This window comes from Ictidomys tridecemlineatus, chromosome 11, assembly GCF_052094955.1.
Source record: "Ictidomys tridecemlineatus isolate mIctTri1 chromosome 11, mIctTri1.hap1, whole genome shotgun sequence".
Classification (NCBI taxonomy): Eukaryota; Metazoa; Chordata; class Mammalia; order Rodentia; family Sciuridae; genus Ictidomys; species Ictidomys tridecemlineatus.
The window spans coordinates 29,860,247-29,882,160 of record NC_135487.1 but is presented as its reverse complement, the minus strand read 5'-3'; the positions used below and the strand labels follow the sequence as shown (position 1 = coordinate 29,882,160).

Sequence of the window (21,914 nt, the reverse complement as noted above, 5' to 3'; positions counted from 1 at the left end):
TTGGGATCAAGGGGGCTTGTGATGGAGAGAACGGAGCCTGTGTCTGTGGAGCCAGGAGGTGACAGTGAATAGGGTGGGACCTCTGTGCGGGCAGCAAAGCCAGGTCCTCAGGCAGGAGGAGCAGCCCACATTGATACACAGCTGCCCCATGCCTGTCCCTGGGCTGTGCTCTTCAGGAAACACAAAGACAAGGCGTGGCCCCGGCCTTCATGGAGGAGAGGAGTCGCAGGATCCCATTTTTTGCAAGAGCTGTGTCTTCCAGGGCCTGGGGTGCTCAGCCCTTAGCGGCCCTCCACAGGCTCTCCATCACCTTCAGCCCCACTGGCCACCCTTCTGAAAGACGTCTCCTCTGGGCGTCCAAACCACAGTTCTCTCCTGGCTCCTGGCTTCTCTGACCTTCCTCTGTTTGGGGCAGGTTTCCTGGTTCCATATTTTCTGCTCACCCTTATCCTTGGGGCAACCCAGGCCTCTGCCATGACACGGTACTGGTCTGGTTTTTCTTTCTCTTGTGTGCTCACCTTCTCCAAGCAGGTCTGCACAAACTCTCCTGCGTCCCACAGATCCCCGTGTGCTCGACGTTCCTTCACATCTCTCCCACTGAGTGTGAGACACAGCAGTTGAAAATCAGAATCCCCCATCGCATCCCTCTCACGCTTGAACGGTGCCTCCTGAGGGAGCCAAGCTGCAAACTTTGGATCTTTGTTTCTCCCTCATTCTGACCCCTACCCCAACCAGATGGCCACCAACGTCTTCTGGTGTCCACACTCGAAGACCCTCGGGTCTATCCTGGCACAGGATCCCACACTCACTCCCCTCCTCCAAACCACACCCACCCATCCAGAACTGCCCTTGAGATTTTATATCTACATGAGAGACCACTTTGAGCAAGTCTCAACTCCTTAAGGTGGCATTGGATGGTGATCCCCCTGCCCTGCCTGTCCAGCCTCAACTCCTCTCGCCCACCACACCCCAGGCCTTTATCAACCCTGCCGCTGCTCCTGGGGTCCCTGCTGGGAGTCCTCCCAACTACCTGTCACCATCCTCCCCAACTGCTCCCACTCGGGCTCTCCCTCATTGCAGAGGGCACACACCTTCTGTGGCCTGGCAAAGTGTGGTACGTGGTTCTGCGTGTGCCCCAACCCCAGTCAAGTCACTGCCTAAAGGACTCAGTCTCTCTTTCTTTCTCTCTGAAGACCATGCACCGTTCGCTTGAGCTTGATATGGAGGGAGAAATGCAGGGGGCTGGGATAGCTGAGGTGGACTGGCGCTAGGACCTTAGCACAGAGCGGAGCCCAGATGCAGCAGAGGTCAGAGAGGCTGTGGGCAGCAGGAGGGTGCAGGAAATCTGACTCCAAAGGACACCATCGTGCTAGGTGGTCAGAGGAACTCAAGCTTCGTGGACCCGCCAGGCAGGGCCGGGTGGAGGTTGAAGCCAGGTGGCAGCAGGAACCTCCGGTGCAAAGAGGAGGTCCAGCCATCCTCTCGTCGTCTCCTGGCTGGGAAAGGGTGCCCTGTCTCAACCTGCTTCCCCTGGGTCCCAGGGAACAGAGGGTCATGGGAATTAAAATCCTGTGTGGACAGCTGCCTGATGCTGAAGAGTTATCATTTAGTAGGCAGACATCCGTGTTTGACGGGAGGGTGCTCTTCCTAATAGCACAACAGTCACTTCTCCCCACCCCTCCTCCAGAGCCTGCAGTTCCTCCTCTTGAACACAAGATGGCGCGTGCCCTTGACCAGGGTTGAGGTGGCCTGGGGCCTGAGGACCCTGCCTGACTGGCTGGTCAGCACCTGTAAAGGTGAAGGAAGGACAGTGTTAGGTTCCTTGAGAGGCAGATGGACAAATCTAAGGTGACCAAAAAAACAGGCCCATAGGGGACAGCAATTCACATGCGAGTGTGCATGAGTGGGCAGTGTGTGTGTGTGATAGAGTATAGGGTATGAGCGCAGAGGTTTGTGAGAGCCTGAGCATGGCAGTGTAAGAGGGGTGTGTGTGTGCATGTGTGTATGTGTGCACGCGCGCGTATGTGTGTGAATATGAGGAGTGTGGTGGCAGTGGAGGCACGAATGAGGGTGTGAGCGTGAGTATAGGGCATGAGTGTGAGAGAGTGTGAGGTCTCTGTGAGGTCTGAGCCTGTGAGCGTGGGTGTGAGAGTGAAAGTGTGAGGGGGCTGGAACTAGGGTGTGTGAGAGAGAGAGAGACTGAGCATGAGTGGTCCGTTTGGACTTGAGTGTGGGGATGTGTGTATGAGCGTGAGTATAGGGTGTCTGAGTGTGATTGTGGAGGGGTGTGCAGCTGGTGTGGGGGCGTACATGTGTGAGGGTGCATGAGTGTGTGGGTGTGAATGAGAGTCTGAGTATACGTGAGAGAGTTTGAGGGACGTGTATAATTGGGGTGTGAGTGTGATTAGGTGTGTGGGGGTGCAGGTGAGTGTGGGGTGTGGGGTGACCCTTCTGCTGCTGCCTGCAGCCCCTCACAGAGCCCTGTCTCAGGCCCATCCCTGTGACATTTTCTTAGCCCTCAGCTGAGGCTCCTGAAGCAGGGTCGGGCCCTTGTCACCTCCTGTCCCCCCCCCTCCAGTCCCCATCACTCCCTGGCCTCTCTTGAGTGTGGTGATGGGCAGCTCTTGCTGCAGGCGTTGAAGGCGTGCTCACCTCCTGCAAAGCACCCTGCCAGCGGCCCTGAGGCTTCGTGAGTCAGAAAGCTCTCTCCTGGAAGCCGGCCAGGATTCCCCGCTGCCCGCCACAGCCTCGCCCACCTGCGTCTGCAGACGTGCTCATTTATAGTGCCAGAACATGGCAGTCCGCTCATCCTCGGTTGAGCCTGTGGGCCTTGTGGGCTTCCTCCCGCTGGTGGAAATGAGAGTGTCCAGTTCAGGATCCTGGGGTCAGTGGCCCTGAGCCCCAGCAAATGGGTTGGCCAGTCTAGAGGCCCCTGAGAGTGGCTGGTGCTTCCTGATGTGACTGGGAATCTGTTTCCTACAGAGCGTGACTGAGCCGGGGTGAGGGAGAGAGCACGGGGCTCCTGGCCACCAGGCTCTGAAACCAGGAAAATAATGGTGGTCCCTGGCATTTGCCTCCCTGGAGCATCGGGGTGTCTTCCTGACGGCTTGTTTTCACCCCTCCTGGGAAATGGACGGGCTCAGGGTAGGCAGGTTCAGATCCTGGTTCTGTCCCTTTCTGGCTGTAGGATCCTGGGTGGAATGTCTCGCCCTCTCTGAACCTGGGGTCAGGTCAGGTCCTCTTTGTTGTGAGGTCATTGTGATTTAATTCAGGTCAAGTGCCCGGCATAAGGCGAGCTGGGTGAATCACAGCTTCTAGAGCTGCTGCTGTTATTTTGTGGGATTTTACTCTGTGACTCTGGTGGCCTACGGTGGCTGTTCTGTGTGGCGCTCACTCTCTGTGGCCCGGTGGTCAGGGCTGGTTGTGGAAAGGAGGCTGTCAGAAATGCACTTCGTGTCCCCTGGCAGGAAGCACCTGCCTGCTCCTCTAGGGAGAAAGGCAGGTGTGGCGGGCGTACCTTTGAGAGGTGGCCGGGTGCAGGGGTCCACTGTGGATCCCCAGGGCGCCTCGCTCTCCCCCAGCCCACGGTGCTCCACATTCTCCACTCCAGGCGTCGTGACTGGGCTGGGCAAAGCTAGGAAACCATGCATCTTCTGAGGTGGGAACCTGCCTCTTCTCCTCCCTTTTTTTTTTTTTCCTTTACATGACACCTGTTGCTCATAGGTACAAATCAAACGAAGAGTATGTATATGTGCGAGGCCGCGGCCGAGGGAAATATGTTTGTGAGGAGTGTGGAATTCGCTGCAAGAAGCCCAGCATGCTGAAGAAACACATCCGCACCCACACTGACGTCCGACCCTATGTGTGCAAGCACTGTCACTTTGCTTTTAAAACCAAAGGTAAGAGACAGTCAGCTGGGGCACTGGCTCTGCCCCCTGCAGGGAGCTCCCCTCTGGGAGCCCCAGCACAGACCTGTTTGCCTGGGGCCTGACATTCATCTCCTGAGTTACCACCCCACTTGGTGCCTATGGCAGAACAGCCAGCTCCAGACTGGGCAGTGGCACCCACGGCTGCCCCCCCGCAGGTGCTCTTGGATCCCGCACACAGCCCCTCCTCCCACCAGCACACCCCCTCACTTCCCTGGGGACACACCCCCTCAGCTCCCTGGGGGCACTCTGCCCAGCTCTTGGTTTCCTACTTATCTCATCGCTCTTCCTTCTGCATGTCTCCGTAGCCGTTAATCCACTGATCTGATAACGTCCAGCATCCACACCCACCCGTCACTGCCACTCTTGCATTTGGAAATCCATCCCACCCTGGGCCACTCAGCACACTCGCATGCTCACACGTCTTGTGCAGAGTTCACTCCTGCCCCACCCCTCCTCACCCCCCCACCTCCCACCATGCCCCTGCTCTGCCAGGCTTCTCAGTAGCCTTTAGCAAAGGGCCCAGCAGCCCCACCCCTAGACCAGCAGCGTCACTCCTGCCCCGGCCACAACCCACATCAGGGTCAGGACAGGCTCTGGCAGTCACCTGTGAAAGGAAGGACCGGCTGTTGAGAGCATGCATCCCAGAGAGCTGTGATGGGTCACAGCAGTAGCCTGGCCGCCGGGGGTTGGATGAATCAAGTCCATGAGATTCTTGGATGGACTTAGTTAGTTCTTTCCCTGCGAGACCTGCAGGGAGGATCCTGCCTCTTGCTCACTGTTTTGGGGAGCTGAGCAGAATGGGGTGCCTCGGAGCGGGGCACAGGCCCTCAGCACCCTGGTGGATCAGTTCTTATGCTTTGCAAATGCCCGCGTCATGGTTTGGACACAAGGGTGCTATCTTCTCCTTTGAGCATGTTGGGGTCCTTCATGATGGCCCCACATTGTTTTCCAGGGAGCAAAACTCAGCACAGACTTGGGCTTTGCCACTTGTCCTTTCTTCTGTTGATAAAGCTGTTCCCAGTGGTGGCTGCTGGGCAGCCTCTGTGGAAAGAACCCAGTAGAGGCTCCAGCCTCCCTCCTTCCTCCATCCTCTTGTTGCCCGGCCCCTTCCGTTCTTTCTGTACTAGATCAGAGGCCAGTTTATCACATGCCCTGGCTCAGTGGCCTCCTCTCTGGCCATGTTCCTCTTCCTGGTCTCCCAACCCCATTAGCTGAGCCCGACCCTTGTCTGTCCTCTCAACGTCATCTTTGAGTTGAACTCAAATTTTCCCACCAAGGTTTTGGGTTGGATGGAGTTACACAGCCCCCCCCCCACTTCCTTTTCTGTGTCTTCTTCTCTCTTAATGGCTCAGAAACAATGTCCCAGAGAGTGCAGCTAGGCCTGGAGCCTCCTACCCTGCTGATGAGCCCATCAAAGGCATCTATCCCTAGAGCCCTGCCACACCCAGGGCAGCTCAGCTCAACTCAGCCTGGACTCAGGCTCTGTCCCCACATGTCCCCTACCATCCAATTTCCTGTGGCCTTAAGAAGCCAGTTGGAATTTTATGGAAGAGAAAGATGGGGGAAATTGGCTGACAGTTTAAATAACACAGTCTGAAGTAATACAGCTCTAAAAGCGGAAGGCTTCTTGTCCAAGCCCCTGAGAAGCTGAAGAAAGTGAGTCCCGGAACCAGAAGTGACCATGCTCGAGAGCCCCTGCCTCCAGGGCAGCAGCCCTCCCCTTCCTCTGGATGAGCAGGTCCTCCTGTCTCTGGAGGGAGGGGTCAGGTCTGCAGTCAGATGACCTCTGGAGGGGGTGGCAAGTGCTGCTTCGATTCCCAGCACACCCAGGGGATCACAGGGCTCCATCGTCTGCCTGAGGAACCTGGGGGAGCCTCCTGGCCACAGGCCACACAGCACACCGTGCCCGGCACACAGCCCTCTGGGAGCCTCTGCCATGTGAGACAGGAAAAGCCCATCCCTGTTGACTCCCAGCACAGGCAGTCCCCTAAGGGACCCTGCTGAATTCCTCTACCTTGCCTGTTTTGCCAAGTCTGAGTAAGGTCTGGGGTCTTCATGGGAACCCCCACTATCTAGGAGGCACCTTCATTGGAGGCCCCCCCTGGCCTGAGCTCCCTTCCTGGGTCTCTCTGAGCCACCACAGAGTGCAGAAGCTGAGCAGGTGGGGTGGTGCCCCACATCTCCAGGGGTGTGGAGTGTCCTCTGAAGCAGGGCCAGGCCTGGGAAGCTTTGCGGTCAGCCGGGGAGCTTCCCGGCCAGCGCCAGAGGACATCTGAAAAGGCAGAATCCAAACTCTGTGCCTAGCCGAGGGGGCCTCTTGGGGAAGTGGCAGATGGAAGCAGAGAGTGGGTGGCCATGAAGCAGGGAGGACACTGGAGCTCTTGGGCCTCCCTGGGGCCAAGCTCGGATAACGCAGCCCCTCCCTCTCCTGGGCTGTCTGCATACCTCTCAGGTGACCTCCACCACTTTCCTCTCTCTCTTCCTTAAGCTGTGGCCCAGGCAGCCTACATGAGCATTCAGGCTCGGCCTGGCAGTCCTCGGGACCCCTGTCACCTCTGCCTGGCTGTGCCGTGTCTGGGAGCCCTTCCTGTCTGTCTCTGTCTGCCTGTCTGTGTCTCGTCTCTGTGTCAGACGTGGAAGTGGCAGCTCAGGCCTCTGGGAGCCACCTGAGGAGCAAAGGCCCATGGTCTGTCCTCTTCAGATGGTTTCCAGAGGTCAGCAGGGTGGCTGTGCTGTGTGCGGGCCATTGCGCCGATCGCAACCTCAGAGGACAGAGATGGCAGCTGTGGACAGGCCTCGCGTCCATTGGGCCAGCAGGGTCGGGGCAGGGTTCCTCCAGATACCCGTCACCTTCCCCCCACCGGCTTTCCTCCTCCACTCCAAGCTGTCACTTTCCGTGGGGGGGGGCGGCTGGGTTGGCTGTGAGAAGCGGTGGCTCTGTCCCTTGACAGGGACCTGGCCTCCAGCCTGTTTCTGCAGGGTCAGGAAGCCTCTCCCTGGTCACAGGCAGTGACAGGTGGGGAAGGAGGAGTGGGGGGTGGGGGAGACAGGACAAGCCCAGGGCCGCTCGCCCAGCATCTGCTCCCGTGACCTGCAGAGTCACCTCAGCCTCCCTGCAGCTTCCAAGGGTGGTGGCAGAGAAGAGGCAGACCTGCCAACTGGGAGCTTTGTGGGGCCTTCTCCTGAGCACCCCTGAGGCCCAGACCGAAAGGTGAAGCCATTTCTTCATGAGAATCACCTGAGCACCTCTCTCTTCCTGGCCCAGCACCATGTGTGGCAGAGTCCCTGGGTGCTCCATAGAGAGTGACTGTCACAGAGTGGGGTGGGTCTGCTCTGGGCCAGCCACAGGTTGTGTCTTCAAATCCTCTCAGCATCCCCACGAGGTAGGTATTACTTTACAGCTGCAGAAACAGACTCAGCAAGGTTCAGAACTTGCTCAGGGTCACACAGCCAGCAGCGGCAGAGCCTGGGCCACCCCAGGGCCTCATGCTCAGAATCATCTTAGACCGTTGCTTCCCCTGCCTGGAGCCAGCAAGGCCCCCAGCGCCCCGAGACCTGGGCCCAGTCAGTGCTCTCAACTAGCTAGCACCGTGACTTGGGGCCACTTGGTCAACCATGGTGGTTAAGGGGAGTCATGCCACCACCCAGGACAGCCAGTGATCTTAGCTAATGGAGTCATCAGCACCTGGGCCCAGAGTTAGGTGAGCAGCAGGGACAGGCCTCAGCCTGATGGGGGTGGGATTATATGGTCTGTGAGGTCCCTCCCCGACACTAGTGATGGCATTTCCCTAGGGGACACTGTACACCCACAGTGTGCTCAGTATCTAATGTGACTGGCAAGAAACCTAAACCATCTCAGGAAAAATGTTTGTGAGAAATGGCATGATGGCCAGAAGGAGCAGTGTTCATGTCCTCGGTGGCCTGGGGTCATCAATGCAAGGAGGCTGCTTCCAGGGCTTGAGGGGTTGGTGTCTCTGGTCCACGGAAGACCCCAGGAGCCTCTTCCTACCTCTTGACAATCTTCAGGCATGACAGCGAAAGTGGCATTCACGAGGCTGATAGAGACCTTTGGGAACCCTTTGGTCACAAGATGTCTTGGGAAGATATGGTTCTGCTCCCCCTATGGTCAGGAGTAGAACAGCCGGGCTTCTGTCCAGTGGCGGGAGAGGAGGACACCTCTCCACCTGTCCTGCTGCCCTTGGCTCCCCACACCTCAGGGAATCCCAGCTTAAGCTCTCCTCCCCCATCTCTTCAGCAGAACCCCAAAGTTCTCAGGCTGATTCAGAAGCACCCTTTGATCATCCATGGGCAGTCCCCCTCTTTACCCACCCGTCCGTCTCCTCTCCAGCTCATTTCTCCACCATCCACTTTCCCTATCTGTTCCTCGCACTCTTCCGTCCATCTCTCCTTTCGTGTAGCTTCCCTTCCTCTCCTGCAGTCTGACCTCCCACTTCCGCACATGTGTGCAGCCAGCTGGCTGCTCTCCCTCCACCAGCTCTCCACTTCCCTTTCCATCCATCCACCCGTTCATTTCCCTCATCCACTCATCTGCCATCTGTTCATCTGCCTGTCTGCTCATTCTGTCCCTTCCCTCTGCTCTCTTCCCATTCTGCTTTCCTTAGTTCCTCTAGCCACCGAGCCATCCATCCCTCCACCAATCTCTCTCTACCTCCATTCCAGCATGTCTAACTCTTTCCATTCTCCTCTCCTCGTCCATTCATTCAAACTTACACATTAATACAATTCATGAGACAAAGCACCTGACTAGGGGAACTTATGGTTTATTATGTGGTAGAGCATACAGAAATACAGCAGTCCTCAGAGCACAGTATGGGATGGGCCAAAGGAACATCCAAGGCATCTGGCCTGTTCTCTTGGGGCATGCTAGGGGCGCTTGACCTCTCCTCCCAGGACATGGCTGTCCACAGAACTCTGTAGTTCATGAAATGCAGTGCACATGCAGAGGAGAAAGGAATGAAGCTGCTGTTCCCATTTCTCGATCTCACAGAGCTACGGCCCCTGCTCCATAGCCTGCAGGGCTGGTCTTACAACTTTGGGCACAATTGGCCTCCCCAAGAGTTTTGTAGGCATGGGGCAGGAAAGAGCCTTGGCCTTCCCTGAACCACCTGCATCCTGTGTCTGCACTGCACCTTGGCCTGGGGAAACAGGCCCAGGAAAGACACTCCACTAGGGAAGCCAGGCTTGGGCCCCAGCCCTGTGGCTCCCAGGTTCATGGCCAGTGATGTCCCTACTCTTACTTTCTGTCCTCTCTCCAACCCTAAGAGTAACTTTGCCCTGGATCCTCTTCACAGACCCTAAGGTTCTGCCCTATGGGCTGCCTGGAAGAGTCCTTGGCCAGAAGGCCATGTTCAATCCCCACCCTTCATGATGGTCAGTGGGAGTCCCTATGTTACTTCACCACTTGAGGTGGCCAGTCATCCTGTCTGAGGCAAGCTGCCAGCTCCTGGGCCCAGACTGAAATCAGAATTAGGAAAAAAACAATTGTATGAGTGATCTTTTAATAATTTCTTTCTTTCTTTCTTTCTTTCTTTCTTTCTTTCTTTCTTTCTTTTTTTTTTTTTTTGGTTTTGTTTTTTAACCAGCATCTCTCTTTCTCATTGGACCCTCTGTCTGTCCCTTCACAGCCCCATGCCCTCCCCATCCTGGCTCCTGTGTTCTACCACAACCATCAGCTCTGGCTGCACGCCTTGGCCTGAACATTGGGGCCGAGGGGTGCCTGGCCTCTGCCCAGCCTCTGCAGCTGGCAAGGCCTCTAGTGTGAGAAGCCACAGCTGCCTCTGGCCCTCCCCAGCCCTGTCCTGCAGCTGAACCTGAGTCTGTCCTCGTTCCTTTCCAGGGAATCTGACTAAGCACATGAAGTCGAAAGCCCACAGCAAAAAGTGCCAAGAGACAGGGGTGCTAGAGGAGCTGGAAGCCGAAGAGGGTAAGGAATGGGCACCCTCCACCTGTCCCTCTCCCTGTCCCTTCCATCTGCCCTCCTCTCCACTGATGCCTCTCCCCCTGCTTTTCCCCCTCCCTCCCATGCCTTTCCCTTCTGGCTTCCTCAACTGTTGGGGCACAGAGGTGGCATTCACAGGGGATCACCCCCACTCCCGTCTGCAGTGGTGTTGAGCACTGCCGCCCCGCGGAGCTCTGTGGATGTGCACTGAGTATGAGCACATGTCTCATCACCCTTGGCAACGAACACCAGCTATGTGCCAGGCACGTTCTAAACACGTGCCTGAAATACCCGGCAGACTTCACAATGACTCTGTGGGTCCTTACTCTAGAAGCTCCACAACCACACTCTGACATGGGCCTGAGGGTTTTGAGAGAGCCAAAGCCAGATGCAACAGCCCCTGTCACCTACCAATCCCCATCCCACAACCACAACCCAGCCAAGTCCTCCAGCACCAAGAGTCATGTTAGAGCCAGTCTCCCAGCACACAGGGGAGAGGGGGGAGCTGATCGAGGCTGTGGGTCTGGTGAGCACTGCCCCGTCTCAGCACCCAGGCAGGAAGCCAGAAGAGCTTTGGCAGATGGACAGGTAGTCCCTCCAGCAGAAAAACCTTTGACCACAGATTTCTTGAAATCAGGATCAGGTACTTAGAATATAACATAGGATAACGTGTGTGTGTGTGTGTGTGTGTGTGTGTGTGTGTATTTTGTTCAGTTTTCATTTTTCAGATTTGGAGATGTATTTGCAGTCTCACAAAAGAGTTAAATCACGTTTCCCTTTCTCTTATAGAACAGAACAGAATGAAATTGGGGCTGTACTTCCCAACACCAAATTATGGGGCTCCCATGCTTGTCAAGAGTGGACATCAGGCCATTTACAGATATTGTTCAATTAGGTCCTCAGAACAGGTGGTAGGAACTTGTGTTTCCGCATCTCAAGAAAGTAAAGTTCAGACAGGTAAAGGCAGTCACCAAAGATCACAGAGATGCACTGGCTCCACACTACTTCCCCATTGCTGGGGGACCCTGAGCCCAACCCAGAGCCTCCCTGGTGGTCCCTGCCTCCCTCCCAGCCTCACTTTCCCAGTGGGGTGGACAAGGATGACCATACCCACCTCTGTGAGAATGAAGTCTACACATTCCTTCCAAAAGCAACTACAAGGACAGCTCTGCTCTGAGCTCCATTGTACAGTGTCAGGAAGCCTATGTTCTAGAGGGAGAGGCAGACATTGAATAAATATGGAATCGAGCAGGGGAGAGAGGCAGAACAAAAAAAAACAACTGAGAGCCTAGAACATAGCTTTGTGGGGTCTGGGGAGAGCTCTCTGGCAGAGGAAGCAGCAGGTGCTGAGTCCCTAAGACCACAGCACTTTACCCGTGTGGCTAGAGCCCACTGACACCAGGACAGTGGATCAGAGACCTCATGCCAGGAAGGTCAAAGGGTGAGCTTGGCTGTCATCCAATGTGAGATGACATCCTCTGACCGCCTGGGCTCTGGCTGGGTGCAGGGCATAGCCGGCAGGGGGCGCAGGGGAGGCAGTGGTCCAGGCCAAGCACACCTTAGGCTCAGTGCAGGTGAGAAGTGGTGGATTCTGGGTGGAGTCAGAGGTAGAGCTCACAGATCTTGCTGTCACATCAGAGAGGGGAGAAGAAGAGGCTAAGGAAAAAGAACCCAAAGATGACTCCAAGGTGTACAGCTTAAAGATGGAGTTGCCACCTCCTGACTAGGCAGATTCAGGGCATCAGGAGTTGGTGTGTGCTGGACAAACTGGGAAGGTAGCCTGGAAGACCAAGCCCTCTGGTGGCCCGCATTGTAGCCCCGCCCCGGAGGAGATGAGGTTGGGCGCCAGCGCCACCGTGTGGCGCATTCCAGCTATGGCACTTAGCAGCGCAGAGGTGCGCTCCTTTGGTGGTCCTAGGGCCCTGAGCTCCTAGTGGGTAGGACTTGTTGAGCTTTGCCCTTGATCCCAGGGGCCAGACATCCCTATGAGAGGTATCAGGAAGGGGCGAACCAGACAGGGGCATATCCCCTAGAGTCCTGCAGGAACCTGGATGTGGAAGGCATGGCCAAGCGTGCACCAGGCTGGGCACCCTTGGCTACCATTATTCATGTGCTGAATGACCAACACAGGCCACCTCAGTCTCTGGGCCTCCACTTCCCCATCAGTGAAGAAGGTCTTTAGGGGCCTCCCTGGTGAATATCAGGAGATGCTGGCCCTGACTCCCTCACCAGCTGCACCACCCAATGACTGATCAGTGCTCATAATGCTGCTCAGCTACCTGCCTCTTAGCTGGTCGAAGCTAAGGATTATTGGGTGCTAACTGTGTGCTGGATCTCAGAACTCTCACAACACCTTTATGAGGGGCTATTATTACTAATCCCTCTCCCCATTTTACAGGTGAGAAAACTGAACAGAAAGATAAAAGGAAGTTAGCCAGAGTCACACAGCAAGGGAATGGTGAAGTTAGGATCCAAACCAAGGCCATGGATGCTTTTCAAAGCATAAAACCATTTTTAAGCTGTCAGTGTAATAATGCAAGGGCTGTGAACCTTAGTTCTAACTCAGCCAGGAGCTTGATGGATGATTTTGGTTGTACCCCTACCCTCTCTGTGCCTCTGTTTCACCATACCTGGGTGAACTTCTGGGGCTGCAGTAGTCTACAGCCAAAGTCTTTGGCAAGGGGACTCAAGTTTGGCCCTAGAGCCAAATTTCAAAACTTTGCCCTCTCATCTCTATCCCCCTTTCCCTCCCAACCCCCACCCCGTCCCCATTTCTTCCCGATTTCTCATCTTTTTGCTCCCTGCTGCCAGGAGACCCTGCCCTTCCTCTTGTGGCCCTCCCCAGCTCTACCCCATCGTTTTGGACCTGCAGCCCACCGAACGTCCTCTTTTGTCCATTTTACTACTGCATGTTGATTATTTGGAAGCAGGCAGTATTGGGCATCCTAGCCCTGGGGAAGCTGGGCCTGGAGGAGATCCATAGCCTGGGTGCATCAGGGGCCTGGGTCAGCTGCTATGTCTGGTGGTCCCAGTCAATAGTGGGTGTAGTAGTGGTATATGCAAGTGATGGGCCAGCCGATGGTTCACCAGCCCATACTCTGGCCAGAAACATGAGGTCATCATTATCTAGCAATGGGCCAGCAGGACCCAAACCTCAGGGCCTTTCAGGTGGGCCAGACATCAGCAAAGCTCTCCCCAGCATCTAGAATGCTGCCCATTTCAGATACATCTCAGACTAGACCTAACGGTGACCCACCTGGTCCAAGTTGCTCCTCAAGAAGCCAAACCAGAAAGCTGGCATTTCAGAGCTACTCTCCCCAGGCTAGGAACATCATAGGCTTCTAAAAGGTAGTGGCTCCTCAGGACAAGGGCATGGCCAGGGTGGGCCCTGCTCTGTGACTTGAGGCTAGCTTAGCCAAGCTTCTCACAGGGGCCGTATTTATTCTACTACCTACCAATTGTGCCAGCCAGCAGCACCCGATTATGGTGTCAGATATGTGTTTAGACTAATCATGCAGGCTGGCTTGGAATAATAAATTTCATCTTTAATGAATCCACAGTGACTATAATTTTGGAACCCTGGCTAGGTGCCAGGCCTGCATTTTCTCTTCTTAGCTAACCCTGGGAGGTGAGACTGTCATATTTGTTTGACCAAAGGGGAGACTGAGAAATAGCAAGGTAACATAACTTGCTCATGGTGAAACCCGTCCTGATTATTAATGGAAAAGGAGACTGTCTCACCTGCTGCGGTTCAGCCCCAGACCTACTGTGACCTTATTGGGTAACTTACTGAATCTCTCTTACCTCAGTTTCCGCATCTATAATCTGAAGATTAGGATAGTCCCAGCATTCTTTGAGGACTACATGGATTAATACACTTAAAGCTCTTAGATCTGAACTTGCATGTGGTGGAGATGAAGTCATTGCTGTTCAGGATGATTTACAAAGCATTCGCCTATCTGTTACGTTACTTGGTCCACCCAGAGGTCTTGTGCCATTACCGTAGCAATACTGCCTGGGTGGCAGATCAAGAAACCGGGCTTTAGAAGGAACAGCCAGGGCTGACCTCAGGTCTCCTGCACTCTCCCCTCAGGAACCAGTGATGACCTGTTCCAGGACTCGGAAGGGCGAGAGGGCTCCGAGGCTGTGGAGGAACATCAGTTTTCAGACCTGGAGGACTCCGACTCGGACTCAGACCTGGATGACGACGAGGATGAGGACGAGGAGGAGAGCCAGGACGAGCTGTCCCGGCCATCCTCGGAGGCGCCTCCACCCGGTCTGACAGCCGTGCCGCGGGCAGACTCCTCACCTGTCCAGGGTCCTCGGCCCCCAGATGCCACCTCTGACAAGGAGGCCACACGAGGCGGCTCAGCCTCTGATGCTGAGCGCTTGTCAGCCAGCAGTTGCTCCACGTCCAGCCAGAGCATCCTGGGTCTTCCCCAGCTGGGACTGGCCCTGTCGGGCCCTGTGGAGAAGGACACAAGCTCAGCCCTGAGCTCTAAGGCCATGTCCCCCAGAAGGCCATGGTCCCCAAGCAAAGAAGCAGGCAGCCGTCCACCACTCGCCCGCAAACACTCACTCACCAAAAACGACTCATCTCCCCAGCAGTGTTCACCGGCCCCAGAACCGCAGGCCTCAGTTGCAAGCATGCTTGGCCCCCAGATGGGTCCAGGAAGGGACACGGCCCCTCCTCCTTGTGGGTCTCCAAGACTTGCGCTGTCTTCTCTCACTCCCCACCCCCTGGGAAGAGAACTGGCCCCTCGAACACATCTATCCCCAGAACTTGAGGGAACCACAGATCCAGGCCTCTCCAGACGCTCACCCACCAGGAGATGGTCTCTGGGTCAGGCTGAGTCACCACCACGGTCAGCGCTGCCATGGAAGTGGGCCCTGGCTGGGCCAGGCAGCCCCGCAGCGGGTGAGCATGGTCCAGGCTTGGGGCCAGCTCCGCGGGTTCTCTTCCCGCCCACACCTCTACCTCACAGACTTCTTGGCAGAAGCCCGGAGACCTGCACCTCCATGTGGGTGAGTTCCTGCCTGTCACTCCCGGGGGTGGGAGGGTGACAAGTTCACACTTTCTGAGAATCACACCTGGAGCTGAACGACTCTGCCTGCTGAGTCGTTGCTGATAATTTAGCAAAAATTTCCTGGGCGCTACTAGACCAGGCACCAGGCTGGGCACCTTCAGCCATCTGGGTTATGAAACTTTCTTGCAACTTCAGCAGCAGCAAGTGTGGGTTCCGGAGTTCCTGGGTCAGAGTCCTACCCCTAGTGAGAGCCGTGGCCTTGGATATGGGTGGAAATACTCGTGTAATTCCCCACCGGACCCAACCCAGCCTGCTTGTTGGGCAGATGGCAGAGCTTAACCCAAATCATCCCCATCTCCAATGTCATTGTCACAGCTCCCCACAGCCAGTATTGCTCCTGTCAGACCATGAGCACAGCTGCCATGGGCCAACACCGCCCGTCATCCTGGCACCTCATCACCCCACTGATGCACCTGTCCGCCTGATCGATGTTGTCCCATCATCCACACAGTCCCTACCCTATTGTCATGCCATCTCTGTACCACCAGCATCCCTGTCACCACAGGACCCCACCACGGACAGTGCCATCTCTGTCAACTTCACCTACCAACACCTTTTCTGTCACAGTGTTGTCATGACCTGATATTGTCACTCCTGGAGAAATCTTACCTTGATTTTGAATTTGGAGGTCACGTTACAATTCCTCATGGTGGAAGGTCAAGAGCCTTGGGTGGGAACCCAAGGGCCAAGGTGAAGTTGAATGAAGACCATTTTAGGAATAGGAGGGCAGCAGAACCAAGGTAGAGGGCCAGGCCAGAGTGACCACAGGGTCCCCTTCATCGGAGCACCCTTCCTCCAGATGTGCTGGCCGGGGGGGTATGAAGACAATGGGGCAGAGTGTGCCCGTGGTCACTGTAGAGCTGGAGACAGCCCGCTGGGCAGCATCGTGAGTACAGCCAGCAGCCTGGTTCTGGCCCCAGCTCAGCTGGTTTCACGGTGGTCTGGGGCCCACTGCTCTCCGTGCCTCTAGGCCGCTGTCCTCCATGGGCCCAGCATGTAACCCTTGCCTTCCCCTGTCTTGTTTTCTGACCCCTGCAGAAGGCCGAGTCCCGAAGTCCAACCTGCTCGCCTGGCCCTGCTCATCCTCTTTCCTCCCGACCCTTCTCCGCCCCCCATGACTTCCACGGCCACATCCCAGCCCGGACAGAGGAGAACATCTTCAGCCACCTGCCTCTGCACTCCCAGCACCTTCCCCGTGCCCCGTGCCCCTTGATTCCCATCGGTGGGATCCAGATGGTACAAGCCCGGCCTGGGGCCCACCCCACCCTGCTGCCAGGGCCTTCCACAGCCTGGGTCAGTGGCTTCTCAGGGGGTGGCAGCGACCTGACAGGGGCCCGAGAGGCCCAGGAGCGAGGCCGCTGGAGTCCCACTGGAACCTCATCAGCCTCTGTGTCCCCCGTGGCTAAGGTCTCCAAGTTCACACTCTCCTCGGAGCTGGAGGACAGAGACTACCCCAAGGAGGGGGAGAGGACAGGCAGAGGCCCAGGCAGACCTCCTGACTGGGAACCCTATGGGGCCACGGTGCCTGTGGAACCTGTGGCCACACTCAGCCCCTGTACCCCACGGCCACCCCAGGGCCAACAGGTGGCACAGTCCTGGAGCCTCCACTTGGAGTCACCATGCACGCTGGCCACCCCTGAGGCCTCCGTCGCTCCACCACTGGACCGCAGCAGCTCCGAGGGCTGCCTGGCCGAGGTCTCTGCTCGCTTCCCAGCCCGGAGGAGGAACCTCTCTGGGGAACCCAGGACCAGCCAGGGCTCCCCCAAGCCCTCAGGTAGTGGGGAGCCCAGGGCATCGCCACCCCAGCCCAAGGACAGGGCCCCCCCAAGCACTTAGCCTCTCTCCGTCCGACCGCGTCAGCATCTGGCTTCCGGTGTTCCGCAACAGATGTTTGCAGCCAACGTCCTGGAGTCATCTTGCTCCCATGGGCCCCCTGTCCCATCTGTCCATCTGTCCACACAGTTTCTGCTCAGCTCCCATCTGTTATATCTTCCCACGTATTGCAGTTACCTGTGCCTTTTTCTATACCTTTTGTTGCTTGAAAAGAAACAAATCACACACACACACACACATACATAAAAACCAGACAAACCCACAAGGAGCTTGAGGCTGTGGATAGTTTGAGCTTTCTAGGAAAGGCTGCAGGAGGGGTGCTCTACAGCACCCCTGCAGTCACAGCCACTGCCTCCAAGGACAGCGAGAGGCAGCTGCTGGCCTAGGGAAAGGGGATGCACTGAGGGCACAGAACACAATTAAGTGGAGACGCAAGCAGTCCGTGTACAGAAGTTTAGGGTCCCTGTTCATCGCTGCTTTAGTTCCCCCTTCCCTGCCCCGGCCAGCGGCCACTCTTTTCTGCCAGAGAAGGGCCAGCAGCCCCAGACAGAGGAACACAAATGCAGGCAGAACCCCAAGAGATCATCTTCTTTTTCCTTTTATTCTCTATAAGAAAAAAAGCGGGGGTGCAGTTGCTTTTGCTAGAATTTCAACCCAAAATAGCAGGTAGAAGGTAAAAACTGGTTGGTTCCCCCAGGGATCCCAGATCCCCGGCTCATCTGAGTTGTGGGCTTATCCTGGCATTTCCCAGGTGAGCAAGCCATGTGACAGCCCCTCCCTTCAATACCCACCATCCTGCCCCCTGCCTTGCTCTCCTGGCCCTGGCCCTAGGCTGCCCGCAAGGCTGAAGGGCCGAAGCCAAGCCTAGGGACTATCCTCAGCTTGGGGTTTGGATTCTGCTTCACCTCAGTCCCTGCAGCACAGGGGCCTCACGACCTTCATGGCTGGGCTTTTCCAGTGCTCGTCGCTGTGAATTCACAGGGCTCCGGGTCCCTTTGGAGCAGGACTGGTTTCTCTGTCCCCTCCACACATGGCTAGGCCTCTACTACCTAAGGAAATACCCCAAATGGTGACTGGTAGGAACTGTCTGGGCCTATGTTTTGGCTTAAATCTCTTTTAAGACGCCCCCCCCCCCGAAAAAAACAACCTATAAATATAGAAAAAGAAGATGGTGTTTGGGATATCCCCCCACCTCCTCCTCTTCTCTTCTCTCAACCTAGAAGAAGAGTTGTGAATTGTACCACATCCTTTGAATTTTTCTCTATTTCCTGGGACAAAAACAAACAAAAAAACCCTGCTTTTCAAGAAAAATAATTTGACCAGAAATTTAAATCCCAAGTTAAAATATGGAACTTGACCTCCAGCATGTTTAGCCCATATGATTAATTGTAAAAGTGAGTGCTCCTGTGCACTGCTGCTAAAGGTTCCCATTTCCACCTGGGAGAGGAGGAGTTTCCCCCTATCTTTCCAGAAACAACTAATATTTTACAAAGGGGGAGCCATGGTGTGTCCCACCCAGGCTAGGTGCTGGTGCCACCTTGCACAGAACAGGGACCTCTCTGGCCAGTTCCCAGATCTCCGGCCAGGCCTCAATCTCATGCTTGGCCATCCTTCCCCTCTCTCCAGCTCAGGCCTTTCCCTGCAGGCCCCTGCTGGGTGGACAAACCAGCCACAGGCCCAGCCTCCACCAGAGCAGCTGCTCATTCTCTTTGTCTTGCTCCAAGCTAAGACAAAAAGAGCAGGGCCTCCCTGGGGGCCTCCTATAGTCTCCAGCAAGCGCTGGGGAGTTGGGGTAGTGCCTGGCTGCTTGACTCAGGCTAGGGCTCCTGCTCACCTTAGGAGAAACCAGCAAGCCCACCTGGACCACGTTGGCACTCTTTGGATCTGTAGCAAGTGAGTAAGAGCCTGGGCCCTGGTCACAGAGCCCTGGCCTCTGTCCTGGGGTCCTCTCACTCATCCTGAACCCCTAGGCTTCAAGAGCTGAGCCTCAGAAGCTGGATACAGGGCAAGATCTTCCTGTCCCTGACTGCTGGCTTGGCTCCTGACCTTAGGGATAGCCACCCCCCTCCACCCTACTATACACCCCAAGCTCTCCCAGGCACTGTCTCCCCTGTACTCAAACAATCCATCCACCAAGGTCCCCTTCCTGGGCAGCCTAGTAATGGACAGTGTGGCCATCAGGGGAGAGTCCCTGCAGTTTCCTGAAGAAGTAATGGGCCAGGGGTCACTGGAAATATAAGGGACAGAATACCTTCATAGAATCTGGCCTCAGAGCTGCTGCCCCACAGGGGCCCAGAGGAACCGAATTGATACCACCACAAAGCACAGTGCTAACCCTCTCTGCCAGACCCTGCGCCCACTCTCCTGGGCCCTGGGCCCCCAACCCAGATGCACAACCTCCCGCTTTGGGAAAAACCTCTCTCCAGTCACACCCCATTCTGGGCCTCGGCCCCCTGCCAGCCACACAGTTTCCAACCTGCCTATGATCTACTGCCCCTGCCCTGGGGGATCAGTGGGGCCAGCGGCACTGACGTGGTGCACGCACCCGAGCTAGCTCTGTTGAAATGCCATTTCTCGGGACAGACTAGCTCCTGTCCTTGGATGTTGGCCGTGGGGGAAGAACCAACTTGCTGTGGTTTCCAAACAAACCTTATCTTCTGCTGGGGATCCCAATCCACTTCCCCCCCACCTAGACCTGCCCTCCAGGATGCCCTTCACACCTTGGCAATATCAGTCATTCTGGATACCAACCCCTTTCTTCTCCAAGGACAGGCCTGCTCTCTCCTATCCTTGTCCATAGCTTACACTGGGGTCCCAGCCACTGAGACCCTCCAGGGGCCGGACAGTAGCAAACTGCTCACTCCCCCAGACTTAAGTCCCTCTGTCAGAAAAAGTCTGAAAGAATTCGCTTCCAGATTCCTCTAGGCCCTGTTCCCTTCCCACCCAGTCCTTTGGAATAAGGATAAGCAATGTAGCTGAGCTGAATTCCTCTCCAGACCTTGCTCCAGACAAGTCTTTCTCAAAACTAAAGTCCTGGCCGAGCAGTCATCCTCGGAGACCAGTCTGCCCGGGGGAAGAAAGTTCCCGAAGATCTGTGCAAACTCTGCTTCCGTGTCGTGATTCCAGTCTGCTTCCCATTAGGAAAAAAAAAAAACGCATCGGCACTTATGATCACTTTACTAAATCTAGTGTTAAAAGAAATGAAAAGAAACAGAAAAAAGAAAACGTGTAGGCAGATGTAAGATACACACTCTCTGTAAGATAAATATTTGCCTTTTTTTTTTCTAAAAGGTGTATGTATTCTGTACGTGAAATTGTCTGTAGAAAGTTTCTATGTTCTTAAATGGCAATACATTCCAAAAATTGTACTGTAGATATGTACAGCCACTGCACTGGGATGGGGTAGTTTTGCCTGTAATTTTATTTAAACTCCGGTTTCTACATTTGCATCTTGCAATGTCAGTATGGTATATATCAGTGCAAAAGAAAAAAAAAAACTCAACAAAAAATCCATGCAGGTCTAAAGCACAGAGTCTGACGTACAAAAGGAAAAAAATGCTCAGTATTGATGTGTGTGACCTTTGTTGTAAATTACATCTGTACTGTGAATGAGAAGTTTTTACAAGTATAATAATTGCCTTTATTACAGCTCCAGCTGAGTGTTCAGCCGGAGGATATTTTTTAAAAAAAGAAAAAGAATAGCACGTTGGAATAAATTTGAAAATCCCAACATAGCCCTGTTTGCCTGCCTTGTGGTCTTTTCAAGAGTGGCAGAATGTCAGAATTGAGGGGACAGTCAGTGTACCGAGTACTCATTTTCTATGGACCGTTCTGATCCAGAGCGGGGTGACTAGGCCACAGTCACCCAGCCCATACTGTCTTAGGGCTCTCGCTTCAGGCCTGGCAACAAAGCACCAGATGTATCACTCTGTGACCAGGGCCTGTGTCCATCTCCTAGGCCTGCCATGACAAATTACCATCAACCAGCTGCTTTGAATAACAGAAACGTGTTCTTTCCCTCAGTCCTGGAAGCCAGTGATTTGAAATCAAGTTTTCTGCAGGGTTGGCTCCTTCTACAGCTCTGAGGAGACTCTGTTCCCTGCCACTCTTCTGGCTTCTGGTGACTGCCACTGTTCCGGGTCTTCCCGGTTTTGTGGTCACCACTCCAGTGACTGTCTCGTCTTCACATTTCTGTGTGTCTTCTCTCTCCTCTAGGCACACTAGTCATTGATGATCGCATCTCAAGATGCTCAATTATTCTGCAGATACCCTTGTTCCAAACAAGGGCACACTCACAGATTCTGGGGAGTAAGATATGACAGTTTTAGGCAAAGGCGGAGGGATTGCCATTCAACTGACTAGAGGAGGATACTTGAAATCCAAACCTGGCACAGCCACTTCCTGCCTATGTGTTCTTGGGCAAGCCAACTAACCTCTCTGTGCTTATTTCCTTATCTGTAAAGTGGAGGTTATTGCTCTGTGCATGTAAGGGTGCTTGAGATGGTACATAGAGGGAGGTTAATAGAACCTTGAACACAGGAAGCTTTCTACTTACTGTGATTTCTGACAAATGATCTCCGAGCAGGACTTCTGCAGGATACTGGGGTCACCAGGGTAGGAAAGATGTGGGTCCCTCCCTTTTGTATTCCACGCTGATCTGCTGAGTGCTGCAAGGGCAGTCATCCATCCGTGAGCAAGACAGATACCGTCTACCTTCTGAGAGCTGCTCTTGTAACAGGCAGCTGTCAGTCACTCCATCGCAGGGCCAAACGATGTACATAGCGAAAGAGAAGTGTGCTCCAGTCCAGAGGAACTCTGGGCCACCCACAGACCTGTCCCTGAGAAAAGTCCTAAGGGTCAGCAAGGCAGGGGAACCATGAGAAGGAGCAGACAGAGGCTGATGGACAATCAGAGGGGTTCTTGGGGCAAAGTGCTACCCAGAGGTTTCGCACTGAGGACCTAAGCGGTCTGCTTGTTTGCACAACAAGGAGTCCAAGCTGGTGCAGGGGAAGCTGGCCTGGGCCCTTTGGAGACATAGTTGACTGCTGAATAAGTGGTGGCAGCAGAAGGTGGTGGTTGAGCAGCCAGGAGACCGGGGAAGGGGAT

General features: G+C 55.1%; 1 protein-coding gene across 6 annotated transcripts in view; it reads left to right on the top strand.

Annotated features, from left to right (window-relative positions):
• Positions 1 to 20,542, top strand: part of Hivep3 (HIVEP zinc finger 3) — a 457,837-nt gene extending 437,295 nt beyond the window's left edge. For all 6 annotated transcript variants that reach the window (XM_078026057.1, XM_040288469.2, XM_040288471.2 and 3 more), the window contains 4 exons: positions 3,724 to 3,899; positions 9,787 to 9,873; positions 13,982 to 14,913; positions 16,014 to 20,542. In XM_078026057.1, the coding sequence (XP_077882183.1) occupies positions 3,724 to 3,899; positions 9,787 to 9,873; positions 13,982 to 14,913; positions 16,014 to 16,811 (1,993 nt within the window). In that variant the 3' untranslated portion in view covers positions 16,812 to 20,542. The remainder of the gene's footprint in view (positions 1 to 3,723; positions 3,900 to 9,786; positions 9,874 to 13,981; positions 14,914 to 16,013) is intronic.
• The last annotated feature ends 1,372 nt before the right edge of the window (positions 20,543 to 21,914 follow it).